Source organism: Herpailurus yagouaroundi, unplaced genomic scaffold (assembly GCF_014898765.1).
Source record: "Herpailurus yagouaroundi ecotype Mexico unplaced genomic scaffold, PumYag 141, whole genome shotgun sequence".
Classification (NCBI taxonomy): Eukaryota; Metazoa; Chordata; class Mammalia; order Carnivora; family Felidae; genus Herpailurus; species Herpailurus yagouaroundi.
In genome coordinates, this window is record NW_024412396.1 from 45,711,732 (window position 1) to 45,732,706 (window position 20,975).

Here is a 20,975-nt window from a genome sequence, read left to right on the forward strand (position 1 = left end):
ATAGAAACAGGGGCACCTGGATGGCTCAGTCGGTTGAGCATCTGACTCTTGGTTTCAGCTCAGGTCATGATCTCATGGTTTATGAGTTCGAGCCCCATGTCAGGCCCTGCCCTGCCAGCGTGGAGCCTGACTGTGATTCTCTCTGTTCCTCTCTGGCGCGCGCGTGCGCGCTCTCTCTCTCTCTCTTTCTCAAAATAGATAAATTAAAAAAAAAAAAAAAAAGACAAATAGAAATAGACAAATTCACATTATGGTGTAATTCAATACCCCTCTCTGAATAATTGATTAGAATAAATATGTAGAAGATCAGCAAGGACATCGCAGACTTGAACAATACCAGCAGCCAACCTAAGTTGAGTGACATTTATGGTACTCCACTCAGAACAATGAAGTACACATTCTTTTTTTTTTTTTTTTTTTTAAAGTTTATACATTTTTGAGAGAGACAGAGCACAGGTGGGGAAGGGGCACAGAGAGAGGGAGACACAGGATCCGAAGCAGGCTCCAGGCTCTGAGCTGTCAGCATAGAGCCTGACGTGGGGTTCGAACTCCCTAGCAGTGAGATCATGACCTGAGCCGAAGTTGGACGCTCAACTGATTGAGCCACCCAGGCGCCCCAAAATGTATATTCTTTTAAGTGCAGCTGGAAGATTTACCAAGATAAACCATATTCTGGTCCATAAAATAAGGGTCAAATTTAAAAGGATTCACGTCATACTTAGTGTGTTCTTTGACTATAGTGGAATTAACGATAAGTTAAAAACAAAACGAACCTTGGAAAGTCCCTAAATATTTGGAAGCTAAATAATACTTCAGAATAACTCATGGATCAAAGAAGAAATTAGGAGGGAAATTAGAAAGTATTTTGAACTGAATAAAAATGAACACAACATGTCACAGTATTGGGGCTGACAGTAACACATTACTCAGAAGAATTTATAGCCCTAAGTAAGAAGAAAGGCCAATTCATTGACTTCACTTTCCATCTTAAGAAACTAGAGAAAGAAGGATACACTAAGCCCAAGTAAGCAAAAGAAAGAGAATAGCAAAGAACAAAGCAGAAATCCGCTAGAAAACAAAAGCAATAGAGAAAAATGGAGGAAACCAAATACTCAATTAAATTGATAAACCTTTAGCAAGGCTGATTAGGGAAAAAAAAGAGAAGAGAAAAGTGCAAATTGCCAGCAACAGGAATAAGATAAGATGTCACTTCAGATTCTACAGGTGTTAAATGGATAATAGAATATTATGATCAGCTGTATGTGAATAAACTTGACAATGTACAAATTTCTTGGCAGGTATAAATCATCATAGTTCATTCTGAATGGTACATTACCTTAATGGTACTATATCTATTAAATAGAAATTGTAGATAAACACCTGCCCACAAAAAAAAAAACTCCAGGCCTAAATGGCATCAAAATAATATCCCAAATCAGTTAAGTGGAGAAATGGTAGGCTTTTCAACAAATGGTGCTGTAACCATTGGATTTTCATATGAAAAAAACCCTTTTATACTTACATTGTACCATATTATAAAATTATAAAAATTAACTCAAAATGGATCCTAGGTCTAAATGTATACTCTAAAGCAATGACATTCCTAGAAAAAAACAAAACATAGTAGAAGAAAAATTTTTGTGACCTTGAATTAGGCAAAATTTTGTACATGTGACACCAAAAACAGTAAAAGAGTAAGTTGGTAAATTAGATTCATCAAAATTTAAAACTAGCAGAGACTGAAGGGGAGCACACGTTGAGTGACGAGAACTATAAACAGTATGTAATGTAGTGGAAGGGCCAAGGATCATTGGATTTGACAAATCTAGAATTCCACAACTGCCATATAAGAACAAATGAAAATACTAGTGTTTATTGATTTGAAAATACTATTGAACTTGTTTTAATCTGAGAGAACTATGAAACAAACCTAGTACAGAGATACTTGTTAATTTTTTTAGGTCAGTTGATTATAAATATGGCATTGACTTAATAAAAACAATAAAAATTTTTTTTGATTATAAAGAGATTTCTTTACCCATTCTAGAAAATGAAGTATGCAGGAAGATTTTAAGACAACAAGGGCAAACCATAATCCTTCCACCCAGAGAAGACCATTGTTAGTAGTGTCATTTTGATATATCGTCTTTTTTAACCCATATGTGTATTCTTTTAAATAACAGCGTACATCTTCCTATACATATAGTTTTGTGTCCTGCTTTCTTTGCATAGTGAATGTACTGAGCGTGTTCCCATGTCAGTAAATGATTCTTAAAAATAAGACTTTTAGTAAATATTTAACATTTTGTGAATATAATTTCCCCAAGAAGTAATTGAGATAGATTCTTCTTTTTTGCTGTGACATATAAAAATCCTCTCCATTGCTATATATAGTATCTGGGTCATCATACTGTTTCTTTGCAGCATCAGTTTAATAAAATCTGGAACTGTCTCAGCAGGTTTGATAGAGGCAGCATTGGTGGTTTTTATTACTGTCTTCATTCTCAATATATGTAATAGCTTGTATAGAAGTAATTCTAGTAAATTAGTTTTGAGATTATTTCAGATGATTTCGAGATGTGGAAAATGAAATCAATTGGTGTCAAAATGTGGTTACAAACTTTGTCCTATAAAACGACTTTTCAATTTAACTTTCTAGAGACTGTTTTGAGATTTTGTTTTTCAAACTTGTTTGTGTGTCTCCTTTTATTTGCTATTCAGGTTGGTTAGTTATTTGGCCACAAATGTAGCAGAAAATGTGACAGGTGTTACGAGTAAACTTTTAAAATAGAAATTAAAATTATGCATTATGATTAGAACTTCACAATTTACTGTAGCGTGCTTTATTTGCACATAAGATTTTGTGTTAATTTTCCACACAAACTGGTTTCTTTTTCAGTATGATCCAAAACTTTATTCAAAATCAGCACCAAAAAAACATGTTCGCGAGGACAGTATCAACTCGTTATTGAGGTCTTCCCTTTTTTCGCTCTAGTTACTTTCTTACATTGATGATGTACTTACTTGTATATTTTTCTGTCCACAGAAATCGTGAGATTCTGGAAAATGTGTTAGCTGTCATCCTGGCTATTCTTGTGGCTTTTTTGGGATCTGTTCTTCTCATACAAGGCTTCTTCAGAGATATCTGGGTCTTCCAGTTCTGCCTAGTGATAGCCAGCTGTCAATACTCGCTACTTAAGGTACCAGCATCTCTCTCGTTTTCCGACTAGGGAGTGATATTTGTGATAAAAGGCGGAGGTTTTGTATCATTCATGCATTATAGTAAGATATTAATTTTTAAATTTATTTTCCCTAGATGTTTACATCAGATAGGGAACCAAAGGACATACGAACTTTAAAAAATAATGATATGTAAATGAAGTATCCTTGAACTATTTTTTTTGGCAAGGGTATTAAAATATTTGGGCATTTGTTAAAAATAAGAATTAGCATTCTTGAAATTCATTTTAAAAATGCCAACACCACCTCTCCCAATATTTTAAGTCTTCTGTAGGTGAAATTTATTAAAATCCATCATCGGTTAGATAGAGAAATGTCAAGACTAGTATATATATTCTTTGGGACACTGAAAGCAGAAGATTGGTATCCCTTTGCTATTTAAACAGTAAGTCTAAAGTGCCAAATGTTATTAATTTTAAGTTTTCTAAAAATGGAAGCCTCAAATACCTAATGTTTCACCTTCCATGCAAAATCAGTGTGGATTGTCAATGCGGACTGTCTGCTTTTTTTCTGAGCTAGGAAAAACCCTTGCTTGTATTGGTTATTTGCCCAATAGATGCTAACAGGCAGAACTTCTCCCCCGTCCTGAAAACTATTTGTTTAGCCCTGTCTATACCATCAGCTGTACTTTCTCTGTTTATAGACAGACCTCTAGAATAAGCTGCCTGTGTCAACTGCTCCATTTCTTCAAGACCCATCCATACTTTTTTCCTCATTGCACTACTGAAATTATTATAGTGTGTATGAGTTAATAATCTCTAATTGCTAAATTTATGTCCTTTCTCATTCTTCATTCTTTGTGAGTGCTGTATCATTTAGTACCTTGTGAATAATATCTTCCATTTTTATATTATCCTCATTGTTGATCTGTGATTTTATGCTACTCTGATGATCATCATACTTTTCAGATAACTTTACCTTTGTTGATGCTTCTTTGGTCTTTGGACTACTTCTTAGTTTATGAGAATTTTTTAGGGTTTTATTTGGCCCTCTTTTCAGCCTGCAACTCCTTGCCGGTGAAGCCACACTTTTTTATTACCTTGTTACCCCTTTGAATGGATTATGTCTAGATTTATGTGTCACAGTCTTCATCCTTCTCACAAGCGTTAGTTCGGCATACTAAGAGGCATTTGGGCACATTAAGAAAAAAAAATTTTTTTCAGTGTTTATTTTTTTGAGAGAGAGGGAGAGAGGGAGAGACAGACAGGGCATGAGTGGTGGAGGGGCAGAGAGAGAGGGATACACAGAATCCAAAGCAGGCTCCAGGCTCTGAGCTGTCCGCACAGAGCCTGATGCGGGGCTCGAACTCATGGACCATAAGATCGTGACCTGAGCCGAAGTTGGCCCCTTAACTGAGCCCCCCAGGCACCCCAAGAGCACATTGTAAAAATAGCACATCATCATCTTCTGACAAATGTTTTTCTTTCCCAGCTCCTATGCTTTTGACAATAGTGTACTGACTCCAAATCCCAAAGCCTCTATCCCTTACTCCTCAGTCTGTAATAACAAGTAACCAAGTCCCTTTGATTAAGTTTGGTGATTCTCTGTCAAAATTTCTGGCCTTTATTCTCATTTTAACCATTATAATCCATCCCTTTATTGCCTTAAACTATTTAAATTCTTGCTTCAGTGTCTCTTGTCCCACGTTAACTTTGTTCACTGTTCTCAGGTTAATCTGGTTAGATATGGAAAGGTAAAAGATGACTGAGATTTTAAAAGTGTTTTAGATTTTAAAAGTCTGTTGACTAGAAGCATAGTAATATCATAAACAGAAGGACTGGAACAGAGACTTTTAGAGGCCAGATGTTGGAATTGAAAGAGTTTAGAGCTTACCTGGTGTCCTGTCCAACCAAGGGCCATGGCAAACTCAGTGAGCTTGGTCCATTGTAGAGTTGTAGGGTGGTAAGAGATCATCCTAGTGAAATTGTTTGGCATGCTATTGGAAATGAACTGGAACTTGGGAGAAAAGCCATGGTTTGGGAAGTAGCTGCAAAATACCTTTTGAACATTTTTATGGAAAGTTGATAAAATCTCTTATAGGGAGACAGCTTAACTTGATGATTTTGAAAATGAAAATGATTTTGAAAATGCAGATAATATACTTAATACAAATACTATGGAATTATTTAGTAAGCTTGGAACTTGTGGACAGAACTAGAATTCTTATAAGAATTCTTATTTCCTGAATGGAGTGGTGTCATATAAGAAAGCATTGTACCTTAACTATACATAAGTGTGGTAATGAGCCAAGGAGTAAGATGGACCTATCTACCATATGCCATCCCAGTAATGTTAAGCTCGATGCAAATTATTAATGAACCACAATAAGCTTAAGAGTCTGGAAAGATTTGAGATCTCTTCTGATACCACAGTGACACCAGTATCTGGAGCTGATATTTCATCTGCTGTTGATATTTCAACAGAATTAATATACGTCATTTCTTACCTGTGGAATATTTTACTTGAAATTATTTCAGGCATTTTGAAAGTTGCTTATAAAGTTATCAGGACCTCAGTACTCTAATCTGTCTTTTGTTTCATTTTTAGAGTGTTCAACCAGATTCGTCTTCTCCCAGACATGTAAGTCATTCTAATATGCCTGTCATTTGTAATTTCCTAACATTTATCAAAGCCCCCCCTTTTTTGGTTATATGTCAGGTTGAATTAAGATTTATGTTATTATTTTCTCATCTAAGTTTTGACATTCTACTAGAAATACAGGTGATGTATTAGCATGAAGTAAAATGGCATTGTAATTGTGGACTCTGAATCTAGTTTGAAAATGAGCATAATAATTCATTTTCTGACAGCCTGTTTCAGGAGGAGATAATCAGGTAGACATAGTTCATAAAACTCTTAGTTATTTCATAACTTGCATTTAGTAAATTGTGAAGAATAAATCATGAGTAAGTATTAAAAAATAGAATTTTGAAGAAGGGGGAACTGTACATTATTTTGCTTAGGTAGCCATTAGGAGGAAGAAGAAAGAAGTAATACGTTGATCTGGTGTTTAGACCTGTGGACTCTGAGGAGATTAAAAACCTTATTATTCACTTTGTGACTTTAGAAAAATAGTATTAGCTGATACAGTATTTTTTGTGAAGTATGATCCAATTTTAGAACTCACCATAGAGTATTTATTTAATACTTAGAAAGTCCAAAGGGCATTCTCTTTAAAGTAGTTCAAAAACAGACTCCAAGAACGGTTTATGATGATACTTCTTTCTTGAATATTATTTCTACCCATACACTGGAATACTTAATAGAGTGTAGGTGAACAAAACAAGGAGGCAAATAATTTTCTTTCAACTGATTAATATTTTGTAAGAAGGCTTTTGAAGTGTATTGATATATGGCAGCATTGTTTTTAATTTCAAATTTTGACGTAATTTGAAATTTAGGGAAAAGTTGTAAGGATTATGCAAAGAATTCCTGATGCCATTTATCCAGATCCCTGTGTGAACATTTTCCCATATTTACTTACTCTCTTTCTAGTTCTTCTCCATCCCTTCCCCACCCCCCTGGCTCCACACACACTTCTGAGAGTGAATTGTAGACACACGTCCCTTTACCTCTAAATACTGCCATGTATGTTTCCTAGAAACAAAGGCATTCCTTTGTATTATTAATTCAATATAATTATTAAAATCAGGACATTAAACATTGATAGAATACTATGTATGAATCTACAGATGTTACTCCAGTGTTTCCTGTTGACTCGGTTGGCAATAGAAAATGCCTGATTTTGCATTTGTTCTTTTTAGCCTCTTTTAATCTGGAGCAGTTCTTTAGTATGTGTTTGTCTTTCACGATATTGACACTTTTGATGAGTACATGCCAGCTATTTTGTAGACCATCCCTTAATTTGAGTTCATCCGATGTTTCTTCTTGATTAGATATAGGACTTGCTTTTTTTGAAAGGAAAATTATGAAAATGATACGTTCTTCTCAGTGCCTCGTATCAGGAAGCACATGATGTTCATTTATCCTTTTACTAGTGATGTTAGCACTAGTGTGCTTTCATATTTTGGCTAAGGGTAGTATCTGCAGGGTTTTTCAAACTCTGTAGCATTAACATTTGGGGCTGGATAATTCTTTGTTGAGAATTGGTGGGAGGGAGGGGTGTTGTCTTGTGCATTATCAGATGTGTAGCATTATCTCTGACCTCTACCCATTAGATCCCAGTAGCACACTCCGCACCTGTGACAACCAGAATGACATTGGTCATTGGTCATTGGACATTGCCAAATGTCCTCTAGGGACAAATTTTGCCTCTGAAGGACAAAATTTCCTCCCACTCCCTTGAGAACGGCTTCTTCTTATAATGTTACTGTTTTTCTTCTAGAGTTAATATGTGTCTCATAGAGAGACTTTATATATGTCTCCTTGCCCTGGAAAACTTCTACCTACTTGTTTTCAGTAAAAATCTTACTGATTTTTCTTGTCTGAATCAGTTGTCATTTGATGGTTGCCAAGTAGTAGTTTTCTAATTCCATCATTCCTTCCACATTAGTGGATTTCTTACTGTAAGAACTTTCCCTTCTGTCTTTACTTACTTGTATTGGTATGGAATCATGGATTCATATTTTATTCAGTGGACAATAATGTTAGTAATATTATTTATTTTGATGCACAAATTGTTCCTTATCTGGCCATTGGGAGTTCACCAACCTGCCCTTTCTGTCCCTTTGACATATCTTTATCACTCTTTAAGTACTTCCTTCCTTTTCACAATAATATGTTCCAGGCTTATCTTATAATTTCCCTAACCCTAGCCCAAAATCAGCCTTTTCTCTGTGAAGGCCTGGTTTTTTGTTTTTGTTTTTGTTTTTTTTTTTTTTTTTAACAAATAATGTTATCTCTGAACTAAGATTTTGGGTGCCTGGGTGGCTCAGTTGATTAAGCATCCAACTTCAGCTCAGGTCATGATCTCACAGTTTGTGAGTTCAGGCCCCACATTGGGCTCTGTGCTGACAGCTCAGAACTTGGAGCCTGCTTCAGATTCTGTGACTCCCTCTCTCTCTCTCTGCCCCTCCCCTGCTCACGCTCTGTCTCTGTCTCTGTCTCTCTCTCAAAAATAAAAATAAGCATTAATTTTTTTTTTTTTTAACTAAGATCTTGATGCCAGTAATTTTTATTACTTGAATGCCATTGCTTTTAGGTCGTCTCTGGATAAAGCTAGGAAATATATTTATGTATATACATATGTGCATGCATAGATGTATACACACATCTTATATCTTAGTTATGTGTGTATTAAAAATAATAACTTCAGGGACATCTGGTTGGCTCATTGGTTAAGTGTCCGACTTCAGCTCTGGTCATGACCTCACGGTTTGGGAGTTTGAGCCCCGCGTCGGGCTCTGTGCTGACAGCTCGGAGCCTGGAGCCTGCTTTGGATTCTGTGTCTCCCTCTCTCTCTGCCCCTCTCCTGCTCGCACTCTGTCTCTCTGTCTCTCAAAATACATAAACATTAAAAAAATAAATAAATACTATTGAATTAAAAAATAATAATAAGTTCGTACCGATACCTCGAATTTCAGCCCAGTATCACAGGGTTCATTTGATTCTTCTTCCTTCCCATGTTTGTAATTCCCTTCTGCCACAGTCAGAAACTTGGCTTCCATATGGATGCATTTTGAATCCTTAGAATATAAGCCATCACAGGTCTCACTAGCTGGTTGTGATTCTTAAAATCAATTAACTTGACTTTGTTTTTGTATCATTTTCAGGGCCATAATCGTATCATTGCCTACAGTAGACCAGTTTATTTCTGTTTGTGTTGTGGTCTTATTTGGCTCTTGGATTATGGTAGCAGAAACCTTACTACAACCAAGTTCAAATTATATGGAATAACTTTCACTAATCCACTGGTGCTGATATCAGCCAGGGATTTAGTTATAGGTGAGTCATCTTAATTTCAGATCTTAACACTAATTTATTTGTATACAAACAGTTCCCTGATAAATAGGTAAAATGGTTTTAAGAAGCTTACTTTGCTGTTTATTATAATTTTCTCAGTGAGGAACAAAACTGTAGGGCTATTATGAATGAAAAAAATTAATGATGAACACATATTATACTAATTCTTTTGTTCTTGAAACAGATGCAATGGAAGGTTTCCTTTGGATTCTGTATTGCAGGTTACTATTATATGAAAATGGTTGAAATAACTTTAAAAGCTGTTCTTTGCCATTGAAAAATTAGGGGTGCCTCAGTGGCTCACTTGGTTAAGGGTCTGACTCTTGATTTCAGCTCAAGTCATGACCTCCTGGTTCATGGGTTCGAGCCCTGTGTTAGCTTCTGCACTGACAGTGTACAATGCAGAGCCTGCTCGGGGGTTTTCTCTCTCTCTCTCTCTCTCTCTTTATCTCTCTCTCTCTCTCTCTCTCTCTCTCTCTCAAACAAACATTTAAATAAAAAAAAGAAAAAAATTATTTAAAATACAAGAAGTTATGCAGAGAGAAATAACTTAAAATGGTATCTTTTTAAAAATTGCTTAGTAGTTTATATTCATTTTGGATTTTTAAAATCATTTTATGATTTTAAAATGAACAGAAGGATGGATGTGTATACTGTTTTTAATATGCTTTTCTTTTCTTCTGTAGTGTTTACACTCTGTTTCCCAATAGTGTTTTTCATTGGTCTCCTGCCTCAGGTGAATACGTTTGTTATGTACCTTTGTGAACAATTGGATATTCATATCTTTGGTGGTAATGGTGAGTACTTCCTTTTAAACACAACAGGTTACAGTATTACTTTTACAGGTCATTAAGTAATAAACTGAACATTAAAATACTTTTCCAGTTTTCATTTTAGAATTTCAATTAGAAAAAAGGCATTTATTTGATAAAGACTGAGCAGGAATTAATTTGTAGATAGAAAAAAGTAAAGTCTGCCACTTTATTGAAAGATCCAGGAATAGCGGAGTTACTTTGTAAGAAGTGATGGCGTTCTATTGTCAAAAACTAGAAGCTGTAGTGAGTTTAGGTAGAATCTGTATAGATGTATGAAATATTTAAAAGTTATCTATCCCAAATGGATTGACCCCGACACATGCCAATGTATTTTGAACTAGTGTATATATTTGGTATGTCTCTGAATATGGTTTCAGAGCTTTATTATTTCTTTAGAATGGGAACATCAAAACCAGCTGCTTTTAGTAAAAGTATTTAACTAGATAAGATTTTTAGAAGTATCTGTTTTTAGAGTAGAATATGTGGCTGTGAACTGATATACTTAGAAATTTATTCCCCTCTTACATTTATACTTTATTTTGAAAAAGAGAAAGACCATGCCAGTATTACCCTGAAATAGGTAATGATTTGCAGAACTTGAAAATAATTTTATTGGCACACACTGTGGTTAAAATACATTGTTATTTATTTTAACCATTTAAAATTTTACTTGAAAGATGAGTGGACAACTAGGGAAAACATATTGAAAGGGTAAGAAATTACTGTAACTTTTATGGTCCATTTCTCTTCAGACTTCTTTATGTTGATAAAATGTTGTTGTGGCTTAAATTTTAAATAGAAACTAAGCATTTCCTATGTTGATATGTACCTAGGGCATTTTTTAAGTTTTCGAAAAATTTTTGAAGGAGTGTGAATTTCAGCAGAACTTAATGGGTGGAAGACAGTTTCAGTATTTAGGGTATGGAGAGGGCTTCGAGTAGGTAATTTATAGTAGTCATTATATGGTCGGTTACAAAGTTGTGCAAGGTGTTAGTTTTTTAAATATCTCCTAAAGAAAAGTTTTTCCTGTAGGTGTTTTAAAAATGTTTACTATGTAAAATCACTATTAACAAAAATCTATATTTTATCTATATTTTAAAAATAAAAGCTATCTTAGCCATTCCCTAGTCCTTATTATTAGTAATTCCATTGGACCTATTTTTTCCACTTGTAAGAACAGAATTTTAAAAAAAATTTTCAATCTTTTATTGAAGCATAGTTGTATGTTGACATAGAATATTATTATTACTTTCAGGTGCACCACACAGTGATTTAACAATTATGTACGTTGAGAAATGCTCACCACCATAAATGCAGTTGCCATCTGTCACTCTACAAAGTTATTACAATATTATTGACTATATTCCCTATGTTGTACTTTTCATCCCTGTGATTTATTTATTTTCTAGCTGGAAGTTTGTCTCTTTATCCCTTTTACCTATTTTGCACATTCCCCCAATTTGGCAACCACCAGTTATGTGTTTGCGAGTCTGTTTCTGTGTTTTGTTTGTTTTGTTTTTTAGGTTCTACATGCGAGTGAAATCCTATGGTATTTTTTTTCTGTCTGACTTATTTCACTTAGGATAATATCTTGTAGATCCATCCAAGTTGTTGCAAACAGCAGTATTTCATTCTTCTTTGTGGCTGAATAATACTCCATAGTATACATACACACATCTTCTTTATCCATTCATCTGTCAATGCACATTTAGATAGCTTCCATATCTTGACTATTGTAAAGAATGCTGCAGTAAACATAAGGGTGAATATATCTTTTTGAATTAGTGTTTTCATTTTCTTTGCGTAAATACCCAGAAGTGGAATTACTGGATCCTATGGTATTTTTCATTCCTTAAAGGACCTCCATACTGTTTTCCTTAGCGACTGCACCAATTTATAGCCCATCAGTAGTTGCACGAGGGTTCTCTTTTCTTCACATCCTCATTGACGCTGGTTCTTTCTTTTCTTTTTGATACTAGTCACTCTGCCTGGTGTGAGGTGATACCCGATTGTGGTTTTGATTTGTATTTCCCTGATGGTTAGTGATGTTGAATGTCTTTTCATGAGTCTGTTGGCCATCTGTATATCTTCTTTGGAAAAATGTCTCTTCAGGTTCTCTGCCCACTTTTTAATTGAATTATTTTCTTTTTTTTTCTCCCATTTTGTGCTCTGTTGTATAAGTTCCTCATATATTTTGGATAATGACCCTTTATCGAATATGTCCTTTGCAGATATCTTTTCCCAGTCAGTAGGTTGTCTTTTTGTTTTGTTGTTAGTTTCCTGCACTCTGCAAAAGCTTTTTTAGTTTAATGTAGTCCCAGTTGTTTATTTTTGCTTCTGTTATTTTTGTTTGAGGAGACAGAGCCAAGAAAATACTGCTAACACTGATGTCCAAGAGACTACTGTCTATGTTTTCTTTTATAGTTTTAAGGTTTCGTGTCTTAACATTTAGGTCTTTAATCCATTTTGAGCTTATTTCTGTGTATGGTGTGAGAGAGTAGTGCAGTTTCATTCTTTGCACTTAGTTCAGTTTTCCCAGCACCACTTATTGAGGAGGTGGATCTATTTGTTGTTGTTGTTGTTAGTTGTTAGTTAGTTAGTTAGTAATTAGTCATATCTGTACTTTTTTGTGAGAATTAACACATGAGAATATAAATTGACTTCTTTGGGTAATGCACATTCTGTTTACAGAGACTAATAGTTTTAGTGAATACCTAATATATCACCAGTTCCTTTTTAGGCCTCTGCAAGCTTCATTTTCCCATACTTCTCTAAATAATAAGGTACATTCTTGAAGCATAATATAGATCCAATTTCTTCTGCCATGTGTAAATTTTCATTACTTACAAGGTGAATATATTTTGTCTTGTATCAAAAATTGTGGATAGTACATCTTTGTCGTTTCAAAATCTCTGGAAAGGATAGGATGACATAACTGAATTTTTAAAAGTGAAATGAGTAGATATTTCATTGTAGTCAACATTATACCATTTTAAATATTTTTCAGTGACCTTTTCAGATGTGTTTTCCATAAATGTTTATAAAATACTAAATCTTTTTTCCCTTCCCCTCTAGCCACTACAAGCTTGCTTGCAGCCCTTTACAGTTTTATCTGTAGCATTGTGGCGGTAGCCTTACTGTATGGATTGTGTTATGGGGCTTTAAAGGTGAGTGGTACATTGTAGTATGATTTTGTCTTTAAGGCTATTTTTCTTTATGGAGATTGTTTTAAATTGACTAATAATGATTTAAGCCTCCCTCTCCCCATGCTCCCTCAGACCACTTTAGCATTAATTTCCATGATCTTCACGTGTTGAATATTATTCTCATTCTCATTTACTTTGAATTCCAAAGCAGTTTCATAGTTACCCATTATTAAAAGTAAATCTTTTGGGGGTGCCTGGGTGGCTCAGTCATTTGAATATCTGACTTCAGCTCATATCATGATCTCATGGATCATGAGTTCGAGCCCTGCATCAGACTCACTGCTGTCTGCGCAGAGCCTACTTCAGAGCCTCTGTCCCCCTCTCTCTCTGCCCCTCGCCAACTCATGCTTTCTCTCTCAAAAATGAATAAACATTTATTTAAAAAAAAAATCCTTTTCCACACGGTAATTATAGGTCAAAATTCGAAACATTATTAGAACTAGGTTGGTCTGGGGTAAAGGTGGGCATGGTAATAACAAAATACAAAATGTAACTACTGTTCATATCAAGATTTCTTAAAATGTGTAGGCACAAGCACGAGGACTGCAATTTAAGATAATTCCAGTAAAAATTTATGCAGTGAAATTTAATGTCATTACTGGTTTAGAAGGATCTGGATGAGCCTTAATTAGCTCCATCAGGGGCACCTGGGTGGCTCAGTCAGTTGCACATTGGACTCTTGATTTCAGCTCAGGTCATGATCTCATGGTTTGTGAGATCCAGCCCCGCATCAGGTTCAGCATTGCCACTGAGGAGCTTACTTGGGATTCTCTCTCTCTCCCTCTCTTTCTGCTGTTGCCTTGCTTGTGTACTCATGCTCTCTCTTTCTCTCTCTCTCAAAATAAATAAAATTAAATGAAGATTATCACCAAGTTGTAAACATAAAAAATTTAAATTTCTTGTAAACAACTCTTAAAATTTTTTTTAAAGTTTATTTATTTTGAGGTGGGGGGAGGGGCAGTGAGGGAGGGGGAGAGAGAGAATCCCAAGCAGGCTCCGCACTGTCAGCACAGAGCCCAATGTGGGGCTCTAATCCACGAACTGTGAGATCATGACCTAAGCTGAAATCGAGAGTCTGATGCTTAACCGACTGAGCCACCCAGGTGCCCCAGATTTCTTGTACACAACTCGTAACCCATGGCATTATTATTATTTTTTTTATAATTAATGCAAGATAATCAGAGAATGATAGGGTTGCAAGGACTAAGAAAAGTGCCTCATGGTATCCTTTCTTGCATCATTTATTCATTTGCATTTAGGGAGTATTTACCGTGTGCCCAGTACTGTGCTAAACACCATTTCCTGCTCTTAAGTTGCTTATATGTTAGCTATGATTAATGAGTCAGCCAGCACTTTGAGTAGAGGATGAGGAAGGCTATGAAAACAGAGTGGTACAGGTACAGAAGTTAAGATACTACCTTATTCAGTCAAAAGGGATTAGAGATAATTTTCCAAAGGCAGACAAATAGAAATTTGTTAGTTGAGACAAGGGATGAAGAGCCATGGAGTTGTAAAGAAAGTGTGTTATGTACAGGAAACAGCAAATAATTTGGAATTGCTGGAGGTTTGGGTACATGCGGAAAGATGGCTTTCGGTAAGGCTGGAAAGGAAAGCACTGGCTGCATTATGAACTCTCTTTTATCCTGAACATTTTGGGGTGGAAATGAAAGGCCATCTGAATATTCAAGGTAAGGTAAAGAAATGATCAGTGTTGCAATTCAGAGAGATTACTTGGTCTCTGGTGTGAAGGAGATTGAAATATAAGCAGGAAGGATCAGAAGTGGGTCAGTTGTGTTGCAGTCTTGAAATTAAGAGGGACCTAACTAAAATTGGATTTAGTGAATATATTTAGGGACTCTATGGATAATGAGAAAAAAGAAGAGGGTCCAGTATGACTTCTGGGTAGGGTCTGGCTTGAACAAATGGTTAGACAGAGATACTTGTGCCTAAGATTACAAATCTTTGAGTTTAGCAAGGAAGGTGGTTGTTTACGTATATGGACACATTTATTTGTTGATATTTATGGGGTATCTAGAGATGCATAGTAGGAAGTGATATGTGGAGAGGTTTGAGGTAATGGTTAAAAGATTTAGAATTCATTAAAGTGTAAATAAAAGACTGCTAACCTGGATTGATACGAGGAAATGGATGCAAATAGAACCCTGGAAAATGCCGGTATTTAAGTGATGGATAGAACAGAATCCCACAAAGGACACTTCAGAGGCAATATTGTCTGAAAAAAAGCTTTTATTGCATTTGGCAGTTAATAGGTGATGGGTGACTTCAATAAAACAGCTTCTTTGGTGTTTTGGCAGAGGAAGCTAGATTAATACAAGCTTGAGTTTGCAAAATATTAAGGATTAAGGTAAGATACTTTTTTAAAAGCTTAAAAAAAATTTTTTTTTTCGAGAGAGAATGCGTACACACGTGAGCTGGGGAGGGGCAAAGAGAGAATCCCAAGCAGGCTTCCTGCTTTCAGCACGGAGCCCAAAGTGAGGCTCGATCCCACAGACTGAAATCAGTGAAGTGAGCTGAAATCAAGAGTTGGATACTCAGCCAACTGAGCTACCCAGGTGCCCTGTAAGATACTCTTTCTAAAATACAGTTGGGAAATTTTTACATAGTGGAGGTTGTTTCCAAGTTTTTATATTTATTTATTTATATATATTAATGTTGATTTTTAAGGGACAGACAGAGCACAAGCATGGGGAGGGGCAGAGAGAGAAGGAGACACAGAATCCAAAGCAGGCTCCAGGCTCTGAGCTGTCAGCACAGAGCCTGATGCAGGGCTCCAACCCACCGGCTGTGAGATCATGACCTGAGCCAAAGTCGGATGCTTAACTGACTGAGCCACCCAGGCACCCCTCAAGTTTTTATTTTTTAGAAAGATCTAAGACTTGATTACATTTATAAGGAGAGAGGGAAAACCCAGTAGAGAGGGAAATACTTGATGGGGCTAATCCCAGGAAGCAATTAGAGACAAGGAAATCCAAATGCAAGCTTCTCCCAGGTGTACTGCCTGTAAACCATCCTGGTGTAAAGGTTTTAGATCTGTGCTTTGAGTCCTGTTTTGGAAACTGAGTCGTTATTTAGAAGTTGCAGTCACAGCAGTGCGATAACTTTTCTAGCCCAGCGCACAAAGGGCTGTTTAACTATAATTATCTAGCAATTAGAAAACTGCAAACCAGAACCTTGTATCCTAAAGGCAGGCAGGAAGATAAATTATTTTCCTTCGTTATTGGATGTGGTGTTTCTACTAGACATTTTACTTTTAGGTGTCACCCATTACAATAAACCTGCAGACTTAAAACAGAGTTTTAGGTGCTAATATGGAATGATTTTCAAGAGAAACCATTTGTTTTTTTTCAAGATTTATTGAAGTATAATTGACAAAATTGTAAGCTACTAAAAGTGTATGTGATATTTGATACACACACACACTATGAAAAGATTTCTCTCATCAAGTTAATTAATACATTATTCACCTCATATCTTTTTTGTGTGTGAGAGCATTTAAGTTCTACTCTCAGCAAATTTCAATGATATAATACAGTGTTATCAGGTCTAGTCCTGTTACACAGTAGAGCCTTAGACCTTATCCTTTTTAAAAAAAGATTTTGTTTATTTTTATTTAGTTTTTTAATTGAGGTATAATTGACATATATCATTATATTAGTTTCCAATGTATATTTGATATTTGTATGTATTGTGAAATGATCACCACAGTTAGTCAAGTTAACATCTTTCAGCACACAGTTACAAAGGTTTTTTAATGTATATCCTGATGAGAACTTTTAAGACCTTCTCTCCTAGCAACTTTCAAACACACAATGCTGTGTTATTAAATATAGTTACCACAGGGGCGCCTGGGTGGCTCAGTTGGTTAAGCATCCAACTTCAGCTCAGGTCATAATCTCACGGTTCGTGGGTTTGAGCCCCACGCCGGGCTCTGTGCTGACAGCTCAGAGCCTGGAGCCTGCTTCAGATTCTGTGTCTCCCTCTTTCTCTGCCCCTCCCTCACTCATGCTCTGTCTCTCTCGCTCTCAAAAATAACATTAAAAAAAATTAAATACAGTCACCATGGTTTATATTACATTTTCATGACTTACCCTATAACTGGAAGTGTTCATACCTTTTTACCTGCACTCATTTCTGGCACCCTCCATCTAGACCTTTATTGAAAGTTTGCACTCTTCTACCAACCTGTCCCTATTTCCCCCACATCCCAATCCCTGGCAGCCACTTTTGTATTATGTTTCTATAAATTCCACTTTTTGTTAAAACACACACACACACACACACACACACACACATACACACACACACACACACACACACACACACACACACCATGCAGTGTTTGCCTTTCTCTGTCTGGCTTATTTCAATTATTATAATGCCATCCACTTTCATCCATGTTGTTGCAAATGAAAAGATTTTCCTCCTTTTTAAGGTTGAATAATATTCCTGAATGTGTGAGATATATATATCTATATCTATATATATATCTATATATATCTATATATATATCTATATCTATATATATATCTATATATATCTATATATATATCTATATATATATATCTATATATATCACATTTTCTTGAGTGTATGTGTGTGTTTTCAATAAAAAGGAAGGTAATGTATTTCTTTTAATCAGAAGGAAGGTATATGCCCCAAAATGGATGTTTCCTTTGTGCTTTAAAAACACACACAAACACACACAGGCGCCTGGGTGGCTTAGTCAGTTGGTGTCCAACTTCGGCTCAGGTGATAATCTCACAGTTCACAAGTTTGAGCCCCGCGTTAGGCTCTATCCTGACAGCTTAGAGCCTGGAGCCTGCTTCGGATTCTGTGTCTCCCTCTCTTGCTGCCCCTCCCCCGCTTGTGCTCTGTTTCTCAGAAATAAACATTAAAAAATATTAAAACACACACACACATACACCAATGACTTGTATGTATAGACATAGAGTAATTATGGAAGAATATACAAGAAATTGACAACAGTAGTTGCTTCTAGGCAGTTAGACACATTGGGAGACATCACTGCATGCCTTTAGAAATGGTTTTCCTTTTTATCTATTCATTAATATGGACTTTTACATTATTATTTTCTGATTTCTGCTTCCTTGTGTTACTCTTCCATTTTTCCTTGAACTTTTTAGCTCATTAAAAGCTAAATTTGGGGGTGCCTGGGTCAGACGCTCAACCGACTGAGCCACCCAGGCACCCCTAGATTTAATGTTCAGTAAAGTTGTTCTTGTATGTATTTCAAAGAGTCAGGTATTTCTACAAGACTTATCTCTAGGAACAAAAATCTCCTACCTGTTTATCCCTGCCTCAGAGTTACCACTTTCAGTTCTTTGAGCTGATTCTTTTGGTATTTACCTCCCTATGTTTAATTAACTAACTCACACTTCTTATATTTTGTCAAATTTTAGGTATTACCCATGGACTGTGCTTTATGGCCATTGTAGGCTTAACTTATCTTTCACTTCTCGCCCCACCTCTCTCCCTTATGGTCTTCCTTATCTCTCTTGTACACCTCATATGTTTCCCTTATTATCACTGTGCAAATGCTATTCTTACATACATTTTGTTTTCTCTTTTTCTTTTTTTCCTTATGTATTTATCTCTCTTGCATTCTCAAACTCTTCTATATTGTTTAACTTCCTTCTCAGCAAATCCAGAATCTGGAGGTTCAGTTCCTGGCTCTACCACTTAACAAATTACTTGTATCCTCTAGAAGTGCCTAAGTTTCTCACCTATGAGTTGGGGAGCAATAGAACATATCTTCAAGGATGGTAGTGAGAATTGTTTAAGAAATACTTAGCATAGATCTAAGAATGGGGCTTGACACATAATGTTCAATATGATGATAATGATATTTTGATGTGGCCGTTAAAAAAGGTCTGTATGTTATGTAATAATTTTCAAGACTGTTATTAAATGGGGTGGGGGGAAGCAAGTTGTATAATAAAATACAATTTGGATTTCCACTCCTACCATTCTCCCTTCTTGAATCCCCAGAGAAAGAAGGAATAGAGTGCTGTTTACGTCATAGGCCATACTTAAGAACTTCTAACTATTCCTTTCATCAGTATTATCTACTGTCTGCCAATTCCCATGCCAGTAGACTCCAGAGATAATTGCAGTGAGCAGATATGACATGACATATCCACATCCACGTTTGGTTGGCTTTAGAAGCTAGCCTTTGCATTATTTATTATGGGGAATATGGAGTTCATTATTCAAGAGCACTGAATGCCTACTCAACTTTCTGGAAGATATAATGGCATATTATGAGCAAAGATATCAGGACAAAAGCACACCAGTGTGAATATTCTTCTGTACCTAATGTGTTGTACAATCTGTTGCCTTTTCCCTGATTTATTATTATATATAATCAAACATGTGGTATACCAAGTTCCTTTGTATTTCTAAAGGGAGAACATAGCTTACCATAAGCTTAATACCACTTAAAATATGAAAGAATTGGACAGGAGGACATAGCAGAAGCAAATGTATTATTCCTATCTGAAGGTGATCTAGTTAGCTAGATTCTAGCTCATTAAAAAATAATAAATCTAAATTTATGTGGAATAAAATGCAATTAATAATATAGCTGACAAGTTTCTGTTCAATTTAATTATCTTCCTCCAAAATACTGACATAAAAGGACTGTATGATAGATGATAAGTGAGAAGCAGATTTTTCTGTGAAACTTTTTTTTTCCCCCCAACAGGATTCTTGGGATGGCCAGCATATTCCAGTACTTTTCTCCATTTTTTGTGGTTTATTAGTGGCAATATCCTATCATCTCAGTCGACAAAGCAGTGATCCCTCTGTACTTTTGTAAGTAAAATCAATGGTTACCGAATTAAAGAAACATAAGTTCACATTTCTTTCAAGTTTAACTTTCCCACTGCCTTGTCAAAGTACCGTTCACTTAATCTATATTAAGTTTCAAATATATTAACTTTGGAACATTCTAGCCAATTTGGCTGAGAATATTTGTTAGCGTTTTCTTTCCTAAAAAGTATTAAAACTATATTTTAATAAAAATATTCTCATTGTATGCTTATTTATAACATCTTAAATTTTTTAGGCATTTTCATTTGCTAATGACTAAATGTACTTGAAACACTTCATTTTTTATCATAAGTTTCATTTGCCTTTAAGTACTGGTTTTCAGGTTATGAATGTATTTCTTATTATTTTTTCATTTTTTAAAATTTCAAGCTCTTTGGTGCAATCTAAGATTTTTCCAAAAACAGAAGAGAAAAATCCAGAAGATCCTCTGTCTGAAGTAAAAGATCCACTGCCTGAAAAACTTAGAAATTCTGTTGTAAGTCTTAACTTTTTACAATCACTGAAATATGTAAAGTTTAGACAGTTCATCATGTTGTCTCATGAAGGCCTTTTGTAACTGGGAGAAAATGTTTGTATAGTTGTATGTTGTTGATTACCTTTATGTCAGATTTTAACCTGTTAATGAAATGCTCATTCCTCCAAGTTTGTTTCTATGTAATTAAAACAGTGTGCTAAACATTCATTTTCAGATTAGGTGAAATGAAGTAATTTCATTGTTTATAGAATTCTTAATCCTGTTCAGGTTAAACTGGGATTTGAAAGATGGGTATTAACATAAATCAGATTTTGTGGTGTTCTTGTTGTTAATTATGTCCTTGTAAATCATCTGCTAGTCATTTAGTGTATTTTCTTTCTCAAGAGCAACCTGAAAAGTGTGTGTGTGTGTGTGTGTGTGTGTGTGTGTGTGTGTGTGTGTGTG

At 35.5% G+C, this 20,975-nt stretch overlaps 1 protein-coding gene across 8 annotated transcripts in view; it reads left to right on the forward strand.

Annotated features, from left to right (window-relative positions):
- The window catches only part of PCNX1 (pecanex 1), a 168,823-nt gene that overhangs the window by 105,229 nt on the left and 42,619 nt on the right, over nt 1-20,975 (forward strand). For all 8 annotated transcript variants that reach the window (XM_040477561.1, XM_040477563.1, XM_040477562.1 and 5 more), the window contains 7 exons: nt 3,047-3,200; nt 5,788-5,820; nt 8,973-9,144; nt 9,849-9,959; nt 13,053-13,144; nt 19,929-20,038; nt 20,426-20,531. In XM_040477561.1, coding sequence (XP_040333495.1) covers nt 3,047-3,200; nt 5,788-5,820; nt 8,973-9,144; nt 9,849-9,959; nt 13,053-13,144; nt 19,929-20,038; nt 20,426-20,531 — 778 coding nt within the window. The remainder of the gene's footprint in view (nt 1-3,046; nt 3,201-5,787; nt 5,821-8,972; nt 9,145-9,848; nt 9,960-13,052; nt 13,145-19,928; nt 20,039-20,425; nt 20,532-20,975) is intronic.